Source organism: Microcaecilia unicolor, chromosome 6 (genome assembly GCF_901765095.1).
Source record: "Microcaecilia unicolor chromosome 6, aMicUni1.1, whole genome shotgun sequence".
Lineage (NCBI taxonomy): Eukaryota > Metazoa > Chordata > Amphibia > Gymnophiona > Siphonopidae > Microcaecilia > Microcaecilia unicolor.
Genome location: NC_044036.1, coordinates 194,206,946 through 194,225,186, shown reverse-complemented (window position 1 = coordinate 194,225,186; position 18,241 = coordinate 194,206,946). Strand labels below are relative to the sequence as shown.

General features: G+C 49.8%; 1 protein-coding gene across 4 annotated transcripts in view; it reads right to left on the bottom strand.

The window, feature by feature from the left end:
- RAD54L2 (RAD54 like 2) overlaps window positions 1-18,241 on the bottom strand; it is a 430,539-nt gene that overhangs the window by 311,870 nt on the left and 100,428 nt on the right. For all 4 annotated transcript variants that reach the window (XM_030205506.1, XM_030205503.1, XM_030205505.1 and 1 more), the window contains exon 6: window positions 14,887-15,119. In XM_030205506.1, coding sequence (XP_030061366.1) covers window positions 14,887-15,119 — 233 coding nt within the window. The remainder of the gene's footprint in view (window positions 1-14,886; window positions 15,120-18,241) is intronic.

Here is an 18,241-nt window from a genome sequence, read left to right as displayed (position 1 = left end):
CATGTTCTGGTACTCTTCACGGTTTCAGGCTTGTTTTGACTACCTCATTTATGGTGTTCCATTCATTGGTTTACACAACAAACAGGTCTGCATTTACTTTCATATATTATCAATACCTTTTATCTCCTATAATTATTAGCCTTAATCCGGCAAAAGGATGAACAGAACTGTAGTTTCATTCTGTTTTCTACAATTTTATAAGGTTTTTTATTTCATGGTCCATTTTAGAGTTTCTTTAATTTCATCTTATTAGTCTCATGTGATTTACAGTTCCTTTGGATGTTTATCTTTTCAATACATGGTTTTTATATCTCTGTTTTTTAAAAAAAATTGTTTTATCAGTCATTACCATTTATATGATTGTTCTAAGTTTTATACATTTTTGTGTACTGCTATTTATATGACTGTTCTAGCTTCTATTTATTTGAATGTATTATAATTGTATACCTCTCTTGACCTGTAGACTCCTGAAGCGTTTTTTCGCCGAAACACGGCTCCATGTCGAGTCTTTTTTAAATTTTCATTTAATAAAACATTTTATTACTCGTACCCACGGTGTCCTGGGAGTGTCGTGTTGATCTCGCTACTTTTTTTTGCTGTTCTTATTATTTAGATTTTACTCACACCTTTTTCAGTGGTAGCTCAAGGTGAGTTACAGTCAGGTACACTGGATATTTCTCTGTCCCAGGAGGGCTCACAATGTAAGTTTGTACCTGAGGCAATGGAGGATTAAGTGACTTGCCCAAGATCACAAGGAGCAGCAGCGGGATTTGAACTGGCCACCTCTGGATTGCAAGACCAGCACTCTAACCACTAGGCCACTCCTCCACTCTGTCGGATGACATCACCCATAAATGGCAATATGTGTTCTGTTTGTCCTCAGAGAATACAGTTAACCAATATTCAGCCTGACCAGGATGTTGTTCTCATTTATGACAATCACTGGTGGGTTGGAAATGTGTGAGAAATTTCAGTGGAAGAACATGAAGCCTTAATCAGTTTCATGCATCCACAGGGTATTGCATATTTCCTGCACTGGCAAAGTTGAAAAGATAGATTTTGGGTTCCTGAACAACAGATTATTGGAATCGACCTTGCCTTACAGTAACCACATTTGGAAGATGATAGTTACACAGAGACTGTTCTGTCTACTTTAAGTAAAACATTCAAGTCAAAAGGTAAAATTATGTATCGTACCTGATAATTTTCTTTCCATTAATCATAGCTGATCAATCCATAGACTGGTGGGTTGTGTCCATCTACCAGCAGGTGGAGATAGAGAGCAATCCTTTTGCCTCCCTATATGTGGTCATGTGCTGCCGGAAACATCTCAGTATGTCGATATCCAAGCTCCATCCGCAGGACTCAGCACTTAGAGAATTACACCCACAAAGGACACTCTGCCCAGCTCACCACCGCCGAAACGGGGGAGGGGAATTAACCCAGCTCATCCCCACACAAGTGGGGGAGGGGAATCCGTCCAGCTCATCCCCGCGGAGCGGGGGAGGGACACCACCCCGCCGATGCGGGGGGATCTGGCTTATCCTGCAACCGCAACCGCGGGAGGAGCTGACTGACCCTAACACCGCCGAAGCGGGAGGGGTACAAAGCTGCCCTACAGCCGCACGAAGCGGGAGGGAGCGCCGGCAGAATTTATGTCTCAATCCAGCCCCGTAAAACGGAGGGGAGAGGAATGCAGCAGCTCACTGTAACACAAACTCGTCTCAACTCTTGAAAAATCCAATTGAAAAAACTTGAACTCGAAGTCCTCCTGAACAGGAACTGAAGACTAAACTTGAACCTGAAATGCAACCAGAATATAAACAGTACAGATATCTGGGAGGGGCTATGGATTGATCAGCTATGATTAATGGAAAGAAAATTATCAGGTATGATACATAATTTTACCTTCCATATCATCATGCTGATCAATCCATAGACTGGTGGGATGTACCGAAGCAGTACTCACCCAGGGCGGGACATTGAAATCCCTGACCGCAACACTGAAGCTCCAAACCGGGCCTCCGCCCGAGCAGCCACAGTCAAGCGGAAATGCCTGGAGAAGGTATGGGCCGATGCCCAAGTTGCCGTCTTGCATATCTCCTCCAAGGAGACGGACCCGGCCTCTGCTATCGAGGCCGCCTGAGCTCTAGTGGAGTGAGCCTTCAGCTGAATAGGCGGCACCTTCCCCGCGGCCACATAAGCCGCTGCAATGGCTTCCTTGACCCATCTTGCCACTGTAGGCTTAGCAGCCTGCAGACCCTTACGAGGACCTGCAAACAGGACAAACAGATGATCCGATTTCCGGAAATCATTGGTCACTTCCAAGTATCTGATGATGACTCGTCTCACATCCAGAAATTTGAGAACAGAGTATTCCTCTAGGTAGTCCTCCCTACGAAAGGAAGGGAGACAGAGCTGCTGATTCACATGGAAGCGAGAAACAATCTTGGGCAGGAAGGAAGGCACTGTGCGAATAGTCACTCCTGCCTCAGTGAACTGCAGAAAAGGCTCTCGACAGGAGAGTGCCTGGAGCTCTGAAACTCTTCTGGCTGAAGTGATAGCCACCAAAAAGACTGTTTTCAACGTCAGGTCTTTCAGAGATGCCCTCGACAAGGGTTCAAAAGGCGGCTTCTGCAAGGCTCTTAGCACCAGGTTGAGATTCCACGCAGGCACCAGTGAGTGCAGAGGAGGGCGCAGGTGATTAACTCCCTTGACAAAACGTACCACATCTGGCTGCGAAGCCAGGGAAGCACCCTTCAGGCGGCCCCTGAAGCAAGCCAGAGACGCTACCTGGACTTTAAGGGAACTGAGCGACAGGCCTTTCTCCAGACCTTCTTGCAGGAACGCCAGCACTGAAGAAATTGGAGCAGTGAAGGGAGAAAGTGAGCCTGCTTCACACCACGCTGCAAAGATACGCCAAACCCTGGCATAAGCAGTAGAAGTAGAGCGCTTCCTCGCTCTCAGCATAGTGGCGATGACTTTGTCTGAGAAGCCCTTCTTCCTCAGACGCTGCCGCTCAATAGCCAGGCCGTAAGACCAAAGGGGGAGGGATCCTCCATCACCATGGGACCCTGATGCAACAGGCCCTGCTCCACTGGCAGCCGCAGAGGGTCGTCCACTGAGAGCCTGATCAAATCCGCATACCAGGGACGTCTGGGCCAGTGTGGACCCACCAGGATTATTCGGCCCGGATGCTTTGCCACCCGGTCTAGTACCCTGCCCAACATGGGCCAGGGCGGGAACACATAGAGAAGCTCCTGTGTCGGCCACAGTTGGAGAAGAGCATCTACTCCCAGAGATAGAGGGTCCCGTCCTCTGCTGAAAAAGCGCGGCACTTGGCAATTGGCCGATGACGCCATCAGATCTAGGCTCGGCTGGCCCCAGCGCTTCGTGATGTCCAAGAATGCCTGAGCCGATAACTGCCACTCTCCGGGATCCAAGGTATGGCGACTGAGAAAGTCCGCCTTGACATTCATGACTCCGGCAATGTGGGCCGCTGACAGCTGTTCCAGGTTCGCTTCCGCCCACTGGCATAGATTCATGGCTTCCTTGGCTAGAGGGGCGCTCTTGGTACCTCCCTGGCGGTTGACATAGGCCACAGCGGTGGCGTTGTCCGACAGGACCCGTACTGGCTTCAACGCCAGTACCGGGAGGAACTCCAAAAGCGCCAACCGAATGGCTCTGAGTTCCAGGAGGTTGATAGACCACTTTGCCTCTGCAGGAGACCAGAGCCCCTGCGCTGTCCTTCCCAAGCAGTGGGCTCCCCAGCCCGTCAAAGAGGCGTCCATCGTGACGACAATCCACTCCGGGGTCACAAGAGGCATCCCTGCAGACAACTTGTCTGTCTTCAGCCACCAGCTCAGCGCCTTGCGCACTGCTGGGTCCAAGGGAAGGCGCACAGCATAATCCTCCGACACCGGAGTCCAGCGCTGCAGCAGAGAGTGTTGTAGTGGTCTCATATGAGCCCTGGCCCAGGGCACTACTTCTATCGTGGCCGTCATAGAGCCCAACAGCTGCACATAGTCCCAAGCCCGAAGCGGAGAGGCTACTAGGAACTGGTCCACCTGAGCCTGAAGTTTGACAATCCGATTGTCCGGCAGGAACACTCTGCCCACTTGGGTGTCGAAACGAACTCCCAGATACTCCAGGGACTGAGTCGGGTGCAGCTGGCTTTTCTCCCAGTTGATGATCCACCCCAGGGAGCTCAAAAGAGCAATCACCCGGTCCACAGCTTTGCCGCACTCTGCATAAGAGGGGGCTCGGATCAACCAGTCGTCCAGATAAGGATGGACTTGTACTCCTTCCTTTCGCAGGAAGGCCGCGATGACCACCATTACTTTGGAGAAGGTCCGCGGAGCAGTAGCCAACCCGAACGGGAGGGCTCTGAACTGGAAGTGTCGGCCCAGGACTGCAAAACGCAGAAAGCGTTGATGAGGAGGCCAGATGGGAATATGCAAGTACGCTTCCTTGATGTCCAAGGATGCCAGGAACTCCCCTGCCTTCACTGCCGCTATAACAGAGCGGAGAGTCTCCATGCGAAAGTGCCGAACTTTCAAGGCCCAATTGACCCCTTTGAGGTCGAGGATAGGCCGTACAGAACCTCCTTTCTTTGGTACCACAAAGTAAATGGAGTAACGTCCCTTGCCAAGCTGATTTTCTGGCACCGGAACGACCGCACCCAGGCGGGTCAGATTGTCCAAGGTCTGCTGCACTGCCACAGCTTTCACCGGAGACTTGCAGGGAGAGAGTACAAACCCGTCTCTTAAGGGTCGGCAGAACTCTAGCTTGTAGCCGTCTCTGATGACTTCCAGCACCCAAGCGTCTGAAGTTACCCTGGTCCACTCGCCCAGAAACGAGGACAGGCATCCTCCAATCTGCACTGGGCCATGGACCAGGACCCCATCATTGGGTACGAGACCCAAGGGGAGGACCGGAGGGTGCACCTCCGGGACAGCGGTCTCTGCGAAAGGAATGCTGCTTGGGGGAGAAGTTCCTCTTGAAGGAAGAGGGGGCAGAGGAGCCCGACTTGCCCGGGCGGTACCGACAGGGCTTCCTGAAATCGTCCTCTGGAGATACCGGGGCGAGCACTGGCCCGAGCCCTGACCTCTGGTAACCTCTTGCCCTTAGACGTGCCGAGATCGGTCACAATTTTGTCCAGCTCGACCCCAAAGAGCAGCTTGCCTTTAAAAGGCAACTTAGCCAGGCGGGACTTAGAGGCGTGGTCAGCAGACCAATGTTTCAGCCAAAGCCACCGCCGCGCAGAGACTGTCTGAGCCATACCTTTAGCCAAGGCTCTCAAGACATCATACAGTAAGTCTGCCAAATAAGCCAAGCCCAATTCCAGGGCCGGCCAATCAGCCCTCAAGGAAGGATCCGAGGGGAAGCCCGCTGCACTATCGTCAGGCACGCCCTGGCCACGTAGGAGCCGCAAACTGAGGCCTGCAAACTTAAGGCAGCCACCTCGAAGGACGACCTTAAGGCCGCCTCCAATCTTCTGTCTTGGGCATCCTTTAGGGCCGTGCCACCTTCCACCGGCAACGCCGTTTTCTTAGTCACCGCAGTGATTAAAGAATCCACGGTAGGCCAAAGAAAGGCCTCCCGTTCACTTTCAGGCAAAGGATAGAGGTGGGACATAGCCCTAGCCACTTTCAGGCTCGCTTCCGGGACATCCCATTGAGCCGAAATTAAGGTGTGCATGGCATCATGCACGTGGAAGGTTCTAGGCGGGCGCTTCGTCCCCAGCATAATGGCGGAGCCAACAGGGGCTGAGGGAGAGACGTCCTCTGGAGAGGAAATCTTCAAAATGCTCACGGCCTGCACTAACAGGTTGGGCAAATCCTCTGAGCGAAAGATCCGTGCTGCAGAGGGGTCATCCGCTCCATCCGAGCGGGAATCCGTCTCCTCCAAGGAATCCCCAAAGGACCGTTGGGAGAACTCAGATACGCTGCCCTCATCTACATCAGAGGAGACAGAGTCCTCTAAGCCCTGGGAATCCACCCGAGGGCGTTTACTTCCGGGGGCCTCAACCCCTTTGTCGGACAAGGGAGAAGGGGCAGCGTTTTGCATAAGGAAGGCCTGATGCAGCAGCAAAATAAACTCGGGGGAGAAACCCCCCAGACTGTGCACTTCAGCAGCCTGGGCCACAGCCCTAGACGCACCCTCAACCAGCACTCGCAAGAGCGGGGGAGAAACATGCTGCGCATCCAAGATGGCGTCCAGCGCGACACTCCGCGAAGGAGCCGCGCGGGAAGAACGGCGCTTAACTTTAGCCGCTTTTTTGCCGTCGCCCAAATCAAGGGCGGCCATGGCATGAACGTCTCCCAGCTCAAGGGCGGCCCAAGAAGAAGCCATCCGAGCAGAGTGGCCGGCCAAGATGGCGGAGGCGAGCAGCGGGGGATGGGCGTTTATGGCGGGAAAAACCGCCGCACCGGAGGAAGACCCGGGACACTGACCGGCCTCCGAACTGACACCCACCAAGGGCGAATCAGACTTTAAGACCCCCGCATCCCCGCTAGAGGCGCACACGCGGTCCGGGGAGCGATTCTTTGCGCCCTCGCCCTCCGACGCCATAGGCCACGTGGAGATCGATCGGGGAACCCCCTGCCCGCTATAAAAAGGTAAAAATTACCTGCTTCTCGCTCCGAGCTGTAACGAACTGGTGTCCCAGTGAGTAGCTGCAATAAACGTTTTAAATAAACGTCGAAAGAAACGCCCTTAAGGACGTCCAAAAAAAATTTTTTTTTTTTTTTTAACGGAGCCAGCGGGAGGGGGCAGAAAAGGAGGGACCTGGCGCCACCAGGTTTGCACTTGCTCAAGAAGAGCCCTCAACCCCAGGTACTCAACAAAACCTAAAAATTAGGCTTGGAGACCTAGCCAGAGCTGCTGCTGTGTGTGACCACCACCTGCTGAGATAGAGAACATACTGAGGAGTTTCCGGCAGCACATGACCACATATAGGGAGGCAAAAGGATTGCTCTCTATCTCCACCTGCTGGTAGATGGACACAACCCACCAGTCTATGGATTGATCAGCATGATGATATGGAAAGGGCCATTGTGCCATTGGTTTGACAACTTTGCTGATATACTGGGCCACGAATACATTTTGCTCTGCTTCTGCAAAGTTTATTTAATATTGCTGCTGTCACCTAAGAATGAATGCTAAGCTATGAAGGAAGATTTATAAGTTGTTTTGTCAAGTAATACTTCTACATTGTACCTGGCAAAATATTAGAACTTACTACACAAACAGATAATTTTGGTTATTTTGGATTAATCCTGGGCCACAGATATTTCTGGTCCCACAACAAAAAAAAAACAATACATGATTCAAGTAGTAAACAAAAATATGATCTTTTCAACAGGATTGGAAAGAAAAAAGTCTGACATGACACTTGTTAAAAGATTTGTGACTAAAATATGCATCTAAAGACACGTTTCTTTTTACCTTATGTTAGCAACCTTGCTGTCAACAAGCTAGCAAATTAGTACTTAATTTGAGCTTATTGACAGGGAGGGATCTTAGTTCCAACTTTTATGAAAATTATATTATACAAATTCTTCAGTCTACTCTCAGTCAAATTTAAGGAAAATGCTAAAAAGTAAGAGCATCAAAAGTAAAATATTCAAATTCAGCACAAAATATGTACCTTTATGGGTGAATTTGAGGCTGCTAAATGATGATTTTCAAAGAAATAATAATGCAAAGTTTGCAGTCTCATTTATGTGGTAAAGTGAATGATACATACCTGTAGCAGGCTGCTAAATGATGATTTTCAAAGAAATAATAATGCAAAGTTTGCAGTCTCATTTATGTGGTAAAGTGAATGATACATACCTGTAGCAGGCTGATTGTTCTCACGACTGGGTGACGTCCGCGGCAGCCCCCACCAACCGGAAGAAGCTTCGCGGGCGGTCCGCAAGCAGGGCACGCCCACCGCGCATGCGCGGCCGTCTTCCCCCCCCTTGCGCGGCCGTTCCCGCCAGTTGAATGACAAGCAAAAGATGAAAACGCAACTCCAAAGGGGAGGAGGGAGGGTAGGTGAGAACAATCAGCCTGCTGTCCTCGGAGAACACCTGCTACAGTTATGTATCATTCACTTTCTCCGAGGACAAGCAGGCTGCTTGTTCTCACGACTGGGGTATCCCTAGCTCTCAGGCTCACTCAAAACAAGAACCCAGGTCAATTGAACCTCGCAACGGCGAGGGTACAACAGAAAATTGACCTACGAAGAACAACTAACAGAGTGCAGCCTGATCAGAATAAATTCGGGTCCTGGAGGGTGGAGTTGGATTTACACCCCAAACAGATTCTGCAGCACCGACTGTCCGAACCGACTGTCGCGTCGGGTATCCTGCTGGAGGCAGTAATGTGATGTGAATGTGTGGACAGATGACCACGTCGCAGCCTTGCAAATCTCTTCAATAGTGGCTGACTTCAAGTGGGCCACTGACGCTGCCATGGCTCTAACACTATGAGCCGTGACATGACCCTCAAGAGCCAGCCCAGCCTGGGCGTAAGTGAAGGAAATGCAATCTGCTAGCCAATTGGAGATGGTGCGTTTCCCCGACAGCGACCCCTAGCCTGTTAGGGTCGAAAGAAACAAACAATTGGGCGGACTGTCTGTGGGGCTGTGTCCGCTCCAAGTAGAAGGCCAATGCTCTCTTGCAGTCCAATGTGTGCAACTGACGTTCAGCAGGGCGGGTATGCGGCCTGGGGAAGAATGTTGGCAAGACAATTGACTGGTTAAGATGGAACTCCGACACCACCTTCGGCAGGAACTTTGGGTGGGTGCGGAGCACTACTCTGTTGTGATGAAATTTGGTATAAGGAGCATGAGCTACTAGGGCTTGAAGCTCACTGACCCTACGAGCTGAAGTAACTGCCACCAAGAAAATGACCTTCCAGGTCAAGTACTTCAGATGGCAGGTATTCAGTGGCTCAAAAGGAGGTTTCATCAGCTGGGTGAGGACGACGTTGAGATCCCATGACACTGTAGGAGGCTTGATAGGGGGCTTTGACAAAAGCAAGCCTCTCATGAATCGAACGACTAAAGGCTCTCCAGAGATGGCTTTACCTTCCACACGATAATGGTAAGCACTAATCGCACTAAGGTGATTCCTTACTGAGTTGGTCTTGAGGCCAGACTCTGATAAGTGCAGAAGGTATTCAAGCAGGTTCTGTGCAGGGCAAGAACGAGGTTCTAGGGCCTTGCTCTCACACCAAACGACAAACCTCCTCCACTTGAAAAAGTAACTCTTTTTAGTGGAATCCTTCCTAGAGGCAAGCAAGACACGGGAGACACCCTCAGACAGGCCCAACGCAGTGAAGTCTACGCCCTCAACATCCAGGCCGTGAGAGCCAGGGACTGAAGGTTGGGGTGCAGCAACGCTCCGTCGTTCTGCGAGATGAGAGTCGGAAAACACTCCAATCTCCACGGTTCTTCTGAGGACAACTCCAGAAGAAGAGGGAACCAGATCTGACGGGGCCAAAAGGGCGCTATCAGAATCATGGTGCCGTGGTCTTGCTTGAGCTTCAGTAAGGTCTTCCCCACCAAAGGTATGGGAGGATAAGCATACAGGAGGCCGGTCCCCCAATGGAGGAGAAAGGCATCCGACGCTAGCCTGCCGTGTGCCTGTAGTCTGGAACAGAACAGAGGCAGCTTGTGGTTGGTCTGAGAGGTGAAAAGGTCCACCGAGGGGGTGCCCCACTCTCGGAAGATCTTGCGTACCACTCTGGAATGAAGCGACCACTCGTGCGGTTGCATGACCCTGCTCAGTCTGTCGGCCAGACTGTTGTTTACACCTGCCAGGTATGTGGCTTGGAGGAGCATGCCGAACTGGCAAGCCCAACGCCACATGCCGACGGCTTCCTGACACAAGGGGCGAGATCCGGTGCCCCCCTGCTTGTTGGTGTAATACATTGCAACCTGATTGTCTGTCCAAATTTGAATAATTTGGTAGGACAGCCGATCTCTGAAAGCCTTCAGTGCGTTCCAGATCGCTCGGAGCTCCAGGAGGTTGATCTGCAGATCCTTTTCCTGGAGGGACCACAGACCCTGGGTGTGGAGCCCATCGACATGAGCTCCCCACCCCAGGCGAGATGCATCCGTCGTCAGCACTTTCGTGGGCTGCGGAATTTGGAATGGACGTTCCCAGGGTCAAATTGGTCCGGATGGTCCACCAGAGCAGTGAAGTGCAGCAACTGGTGGAGAGGCGGATGACATCTTCTAGATTCCCGGTGGCCTGAAACCACTGGGAAGCTAGGGTCCATTGAGCAGATCTCATGTGAAGACGAGCCATGGGAATCACATGAACTATGGAGGCCATATGACCCAGAAGTCTCAACATCTGCCGAGCTGTGACCTGCTGAGACGCTCTGGTCTGCGAAGCCAGGGACAGGAGGTTGTTGGCCCTCGCTTCGGGAAGAAAGGCCTGAGCCGTCTGGGTATTCAGCAGAGCTCCTATGAATTGCAGAGACTGAGTTGGCTGGAGATGGGACTTTGGGTAATTTATCACAAACCCCAGCAGCTCCAGAAGTTGGATAGTGCACTGCATAGACCGGAGGGCTCCTGCCTCCGAGGTGCTCTTGACCAGCCAATTGTCGAGATATGGGAACACGTGCACTCCCAGCTTGCGTAGGTAGGCCGCTACCACCACGAGACACTTTGTAAACACTCGTGGGGCAGAGGCGAGCCCAAAGGGCAGCACACAATACTGAAAGTGCCGTGCGCCCAGGCAGAATCTGAGATACTGTCTGTGAGCTGGCAGTATCGGGATGTGAGTGTATGCGTCCTTTAAATCCAGGGAACATAGCCAATCGTTTTTCTGAGTCATTGGCAGAAGGGTGCCCAAGGAAAGCATCCTGAACTTTTCTTTGACCAGGAATTTGTTCAGGCCTCTCAGGTCTAGGATGGGACGCATCCCCCCTGTTTTCTTTTCCACAAGGAAGTACCTGGAATAGAATCCCTGCCCTTCTTGCCCGGGTGGTACGGGCTCGACCGCATTGGCGCTGAGAAGGGCGGAGAGTTCCTCTGCAAGTACCTGCTTGTGATGGGAGCTGAAGGATTGAGCTCCCGGAGGACAATTTGGTGGCAGGGAGGCCAAATTGAGGGCGTATCCGCACCGCACTATTTGGAGAACCCACTGGTCGGAGGTTATGAGAGGCCACCTTTGGTGAAAAAATTTTAACCTCCCGGTACGGACACTTTGAGTGCGGCTATGTTCCCGTGGATCCAGTCAAAAGCCCGTCCCCGGCTTTTGCTGTGGAGGCGCAGGGGGCTGCTTAGGCGCACGCTGTTGACGAGAACGAGCGCGCTGGGGCTGTCCCTGTGCCTGGCGAGGCCTTCGGGCCGGCTGGGTGTACCTACGCTTTGCAAAAGAATAGGGCACAGCCTGCCGGGCCCGGGAAAAACGTCCACCTGCTGAGGTGGATGCTGAAGGCGCCCGATGGGAGAGCTTGTCGAGGGCGGTTTCCCGCTGATGCAGTTGGTCCACCAGCTGCTCGACCTTCTCACCAAAAATATTATCCCCCCGGCAAGGGACGTCGGCCAGTCTCTGCTGGGTGCGGTTGTCCAGGTCAGAGGCACGCAGCCATGAGAGCCTGCGCATCACTATACCTTGGGCCGCAGCATGAGATGCCACGTCACAGGTGTCATAGATACCCCTGGACAGGAACTTTCTGCACGCCTTCAGCTGCCTGACCACCTCCTGATAAGGCCTGGACTGCTCCGGCGGGAGCTTATCGACCAGGTCTGCCAGCTGCTTCACATTGTTCCGCATGTGGATGCTCGTATAGAGCTGGTATGACTGGATGCGGGTCACGAGCATGGAGGATTGGTAGGCCTTCCTCCCAAACGAGTCCAGAGTGCGAGACTCCCGCCCCGGGGGCGCCGAGGCGGTATCCCTCGAACTCCGTGCCCTCTTGAGAGCAGAATCCACGACCACCGAGTCATGGGGCAATTGGGGCCGCATTAACTCTGGGTCCGAGTGGATTCTGTACTGGGACTCTGCTTTCTTGGGGATGATGGGATTAGATAGTGGTCTCATCCAGTTCCGAAGCAGTGTCTCTTTGAGGACATTGTGCAACGGCACCGTGGAGGACTCTCTAGGTGGTGATGGATAGTCGAGGACCTCGAGCATCTCAGCCCTCGGCTCATCCACAGAGACCACGGGAAAGGGAATGCAAATAGACATATCCCTTACAAAGGAGGCAAAAGAGAGGCTCTCAGGAGGCGAGAGCTTCCTCTCTGGTGAAGGCGTGGGGTCCGAGGGAAGACCCGCAGACTCCTCTGAGGAGAAATATCTGGGGTCCTCCTCTTCCCCCCACGAGGCCTCTTCCTCGGTATCGGACATAAGCTCATGTAGCTGAGTCCTTAACCGGGCCCGGCTCGACGTCGAGGCACCGAGGCCTCGGTGTCGTCGAGCGGTGGACTCCCGCGCCGGCGGGGACGAAGCTCCCTCCATCGACGTCGACGGGGACTCCACCTGCGTGGCGGTCGAGACCGGCACCGCAAGCGGCGGCGGTGTCGACGGCCTCGGCACCGGGCTAGAGCTCGCCGGCGCCACAGTCAACGGCGCCGAGGGCGCAAGCACCCCTGGCGCCGGCACAGCCTGGCGCATCAGCCCTTCCAGGATGCCCAGAAGGATGGCTCGGAGGCACTCGTCCAGGCCCGCTGACGGGAAAGACGGGGGGGCCGGTAGAGGCGTCGGTGCCGGAAGCTGCTCGGGTCCAGGAGACTGCACCGAAGTGCTGGGACCCTGACGCGTCGGTACCTCCACAACCGAAGGGGATCTCTCCTCTCGACGCGGACGCTTCGGCGTCGACTCCTCGCCGGTACCAATAGCCGGAAGCCTCGAAGGGGACCGATGACGGCGCTTCTTAGACTTCTTTCGGTGCCCGTCATCGGTGCCAGGCGGCATGGAGGAGGAGGAGGTCGATCCCCCTCGGTCTCGAGGAACCGGGTCAGACAGGGTTCGGTCCCGAGGGCCATGGGCTGAGGGAGTGACCGGGGCCGATTGCCCACGCGGCCTCTCACCCCTACCCTCACCGGAGGACCGGCGGGCCGACGGGACCTGTGCTCCTGGGGTCGATGCCATCGGTGCCGATTTCTCGGGCCTCGATACCGGTACCGAAGAACCGGCCGTCGATACCGATGCCGTCGAGGTCGACGTCGAGGGGCCGGCGCAAGTTCCAAAAAGGCGGTCCCGAAGAACTTGCCTCGCAACTTGAATCCGTTTCCAGAGACCAAGACACAAAGAACACGACTTGATATTGTGCTCCGGCCCGAGGCACTGGAGGCACCAAGCGTGGGTGTCGGTCTGCGAGACAGGCCGGCCGCACCGACCACACTTCTTAAATCCACTCGGGACCTTCGAGGACATCGACGGAAAAATCGCGTCGGCGAAGTTAAAGTCGTCGATGGTGGCGGTAAATCACACCTCGAAAAATAATCGACCGCGCGGCCACAAGGCCGCAACGCGACGCCCCCGCTAGAAATGAGGGAAAATAAAGCGCGTGCTCTCTTTTTTTTTTTTTTTTTGGAGGAAAAAAAGAAACTGAAGCGCGCGACGTACAGAAACAAAATATAAACGAATTCGCGAAAAAACGCGACGGTTTTCCGGGGCTGACGAGAGAGCGGCAATCGCACGACTCTCTCCAGGCGCGGAAAAGAAAGGACTGGCGGGAACGGTCGTGCACGGGCAGGAAGACGGCCGCGCATGCGCGGTGGGCGTGCCCTGTGTGCGGACCGCCCGCGAAGCTTCTTCCGGTTGGTGGGGGCTGCCGCGGACGTCACCCAGTCGTGAGAACAAGCAGCCTGCTTGTCCTCGGAGAATGCATAATTCTGAAAGTTGCTGATTTTCTAGTGACCCAAATTCTGCTGTTAGAAGGAATCTTGTTCTAAAATTTTGCAGACTGTAGTTTGAGACCTCCAAGAGCACATAACCAAAGTTTAAAATTAAAGATCATCGACTAGGGATGATATTTTGAATTGGTCCACTTTACATGGACCAACTCAATTACAAAAACAGAGGGAAGAGCAACCAAAACAATAAAGGGAATGGAATGTTTTCCCTATCAGGAGGTTAGGGTTTTTCACCTTGGAGAAGAGATGGCTGAAGAAATTATAGATGTCTATAAATCTGGAATAGAGCAGAATGGATAAATGCAAATAGATGGTTTACACTTTCAAAGACCAGGGGACCACCATGAAATAGCACATTTACATCAAATTGGATAAAAATTTCACTCAGGGGTCCTTTTACTAAGCTGCGGTAAAAGGAGGACTGTGCTAGCAGCACATGTTTTTGATGAGCACTGAGGCCCCCTTTTACTACAGTAGGTAAAAGGCTGTCTTTTTAATGGAAAAGAATGGCCGTGTGGTAAGTAAACCACTTGCCATGTGGCCATTTTGAGGGGGGAGCACTTACTGCCACCCACTGAGGTGAAGATATCTTAAAAGTAGTTAGCATAGCTGTTTTCAAAAAAGGTTTGGATAAATTCCTGGAGGGCAAGTTCACAAACCATAACTAAGTTAGATTTGAGGAAAGCCATGGTTTATCCCTAAGGGTAAGCAGTGTGGAATCTTGCATGAAATGGATTTGCATATGCTGGGTCTGTTTAATACAAATATTTCGGATGCATATTCACTGTTGATATGCTGAAATTCAGATTGGCTGAGTATGACCTGAGGCTTGGGTTCTACTAGTTTATATAATAAAGTTAATCTTTCATCTAGCTATCCCTAAGGATTCATCACATGCATTCAATGCAGTCAGTCCACTTATATATTGTACATGGAGAATTACGATCTGTGTATTTGGACATAGATTGGTCCCCTATAATGAACAGGTTATGTATATGGCAATATGAGAACAGACTCACCTGGTGAGGCTTCACTGCTTGCGCAAGCTGAGGTGCTAAGAAAATGTCTGTTTCATTTGGGGGGTGATTGATGTTGACAAGAACCCGCCCAAGGGCATCTGGTTGGTTTAGGGAATCATTGACATGTGAACCACTGCTCTCGGCACTGGTTTCATCCTCCACCTCATTGGTAGACTCACTGCTGTCCACAATATGGAGAGCCTCGTCCTCCCCTGAACTGAGCTCTATCACTTCTGCAAAATAAAATTGGTAATGAATGGGTTAAATATTGCACTCTTCTTTACCATATCCCTCTTTAACCACTACCGCTCCATTCAAATTAGATCAGATATACACCACAAGCTTACAGAGCTTATAAAGATATATTAGGAGCTGATATTTCACACTTGACCTGAATATTAGCTGTTACGAACTTTGGAGAAAAGGGGAAAAGATAAATCCAATGATATATTGTTTATAATATGGTCCTCCCCTGATAACTACCCAGTCCCAGAGTAGGCGGTAATATTCTTCTCTCTTATCCTTCCACCTGTCATATGGAATATAATAGTTTGGACAGGTGAAGCAATAGGGTTTCTGTCTCCTAACACTTACCCCAAGATACAGTGGACCAGTCATTCCCAAGATATAGTGTGACAGAGAGATCAGAGGCTAGTTTCCTTCCAAAGGGATAGTCTTTATTCCAGTATAGATAATAACAAAGCAATCAGATGATAAAGTAATTAGACAATGAACTAATTAGGAAATAAAACAATTAGGCAAAATAATTAGGCAGAGTGATCAGACAAGGTATCAGGCAAGGTAATTAGGTAAAGTAATTAGGGAATTAGGTAAAGGAATTAGGTAGAGGAATTAGGGAAAGCACAACAAATAGAAATATTTTTTTGTGGGAGGAGATTTCACTGAGATAAAAATGCACTCACTGTGGTTGGTCTCTCAGCCTCTGTTTAGATATAACACAGGAGTGCCTTATATACAGTTGATTGAGCATCAATCCCACTCCCATCCAGTCTACAATTTGCAATTTCAGCCAATTTTATTGTAACATTAGCTAATTTCTGTCTTACCCTATTGTTTACATTAAATGGAACACACTATCTGAATGTTTACAGAACTTCAGCACCTCCAAGGTTCTTTTACAGAAGATTATAGATGCCATTATGTTATAGGAATTTCCCCAGTACCCATGTTTACCATAGTGCTATCTAAGACCTAAAAACATCTCCACTTTCAAACTATGTATGCTCTCTCAGTGTCCTTGTGAATGTAGAATTAGTGGCACCATTTCTGCCAGGGCAGGGGAAGAGCACTCCTTGCTGGAAAAGCGTGACCTCGAAGTACAGAAAGATGAAACTGTCAGGCTTTCTAAGTTTGAGCCTTTAGACAGAAAGATGCAGCTTTAAGCATAAAGTACAGACAATGCAGTGCTCAGACATTTTAAGTCTGAGCTTTTAACTTATGCATTTCATGGGTCACTACTGACCTGTCAGTGGTCAGAAAAAGAGCAAATCAATTCATTCCCCTCTTGATGATTGAGAAATCATCACCTGTACAGATAATTCGCAGGATGACCATTCGATGTCCAATGATGACGGGTACAACAGTTTGAAAATGAAGGAACCCAAACTAAACCTATCTATGCTTAGGGAGCTGAAATAAGCTCTAACCGGAGAAATCCATGTAACGAATGGCTAAACCAGGAAAAATGCTGACGATAAATCTATACATTACCTTTAATTTCATAAAGACAAGATTCAAAATTCTGTAAGTTAACTCTGAATTACGCCTGAAAGTTGTAGCATAAATGATATGAGAGAGAATAGGAAAGAAATAGCAAAATAACATCAGGAAGGTCATTGGATAAAAAGGCAAAATATAGGTATAAAAGAAGAATATATATATATAATATTTCAACTAAAAGCAATATGAGCAGAATAAATGTATTCCATAAAAAAGGAGGTGTACTTGTGTTACAGGCAGTAAAAGTACTAACAACAATAAAAGGAATAAGGTCAACAGCAGAACATTCAAGAAGGAAGTATATTTTGTTTTGTACTGAGAGCAGAAGTAAGAAGTTTGAGGACAAGCCCACGAGCACAGGGAATAATGCAACAGACAAAGCGAAAATTAAAATGTCAACCAAAATGGAGCTTGGACTTAGACTGCGAATTATGAAAAACTGGTGGAACACAACAAAAGATCTGGGTTACAGCTCATCTGCTACAATAAAAAGATTTCTACCTAGGATTTGGTTGTTGGGGGAGGTGAGAGGAGGGGAGACTTTCTTGGATAGATAAACTGATAATACCTTCCGAGAGACTTAGGGAATATTACAGTATTAAGGTAAAGGATTTTTCTAAGTATCAACAATTGAAGCATTATATTAGAGAAAAAAAGGATATTGTCTGATTTAGGAGCAGATAAAATTAAGAATTACATGCTAAGCATAACACATGCAAGCTTCTTTCTAATTTATATGTATGCTTACAACCAAAAGGCAGTACCCTCCGCCACAAAAAAGAGTGGGAATGAGACTTGGGTGAACAATGGTCAAATAAACCAAAGCAGCAATCTATGAGGGGCTGGGTCAACGAGCCATATCCACTTCCCTTCAAGAGCTAGACTGTGCTACACTTTACAGCAATTGAGCAAGTTTTACCAGGGGACAAAGAATAAGTAGGAACTGTGGTGGGAACATCCTCATGTTCAGAAATGTTGGAAAGAGACAAAACAGCTGATCTGAGAGGTTATGGGGAAGAATTCAAGTAAGAAACCCAAATGCTTTCTGTTGATCCCGCTCTACTGGGGTTCTAGATAGGTGATATAATACTTATGGCCAACGAAATAAGAAACTGCTCCCTACTGGAAGTAAAATATACCTTAGGAGAGAAGGAAAGGAGTTTATTTGTTACCTTTGTATCCCACATTTTCCCACCTATTTGTAGGCTCAATGTGGCTTACATAGTGCCGGAGAGCTGTTTGCAGACTCCGAAGTAAACAAATACAAGGTGATGTGGAAGGATAAGTTATTAACAATCTTTGGACAACTATATAAGGAACAAGATTTTCTGCAATGGAAAAACAAAAAATTTGCCAAGGTGAGGAAAACATGGAGCATTTTAAAAACAGGCATACAGGGAAATACATTACACAGGGGAAGTGATACTTGACAGGCAGGAGCAACAAAGAGGAGGCTTACCAACACTAACATATCTAATACCCACTGTGAAAAGGGATGGATATAAGGAAAAATATGGATGAACAAAAGGCTATACAGTGATACTGAGTGAATACGATATTGTTTTAATGTAAACAAACACAAAAAGATACACATTGGAAAGAATAATCCAAATCA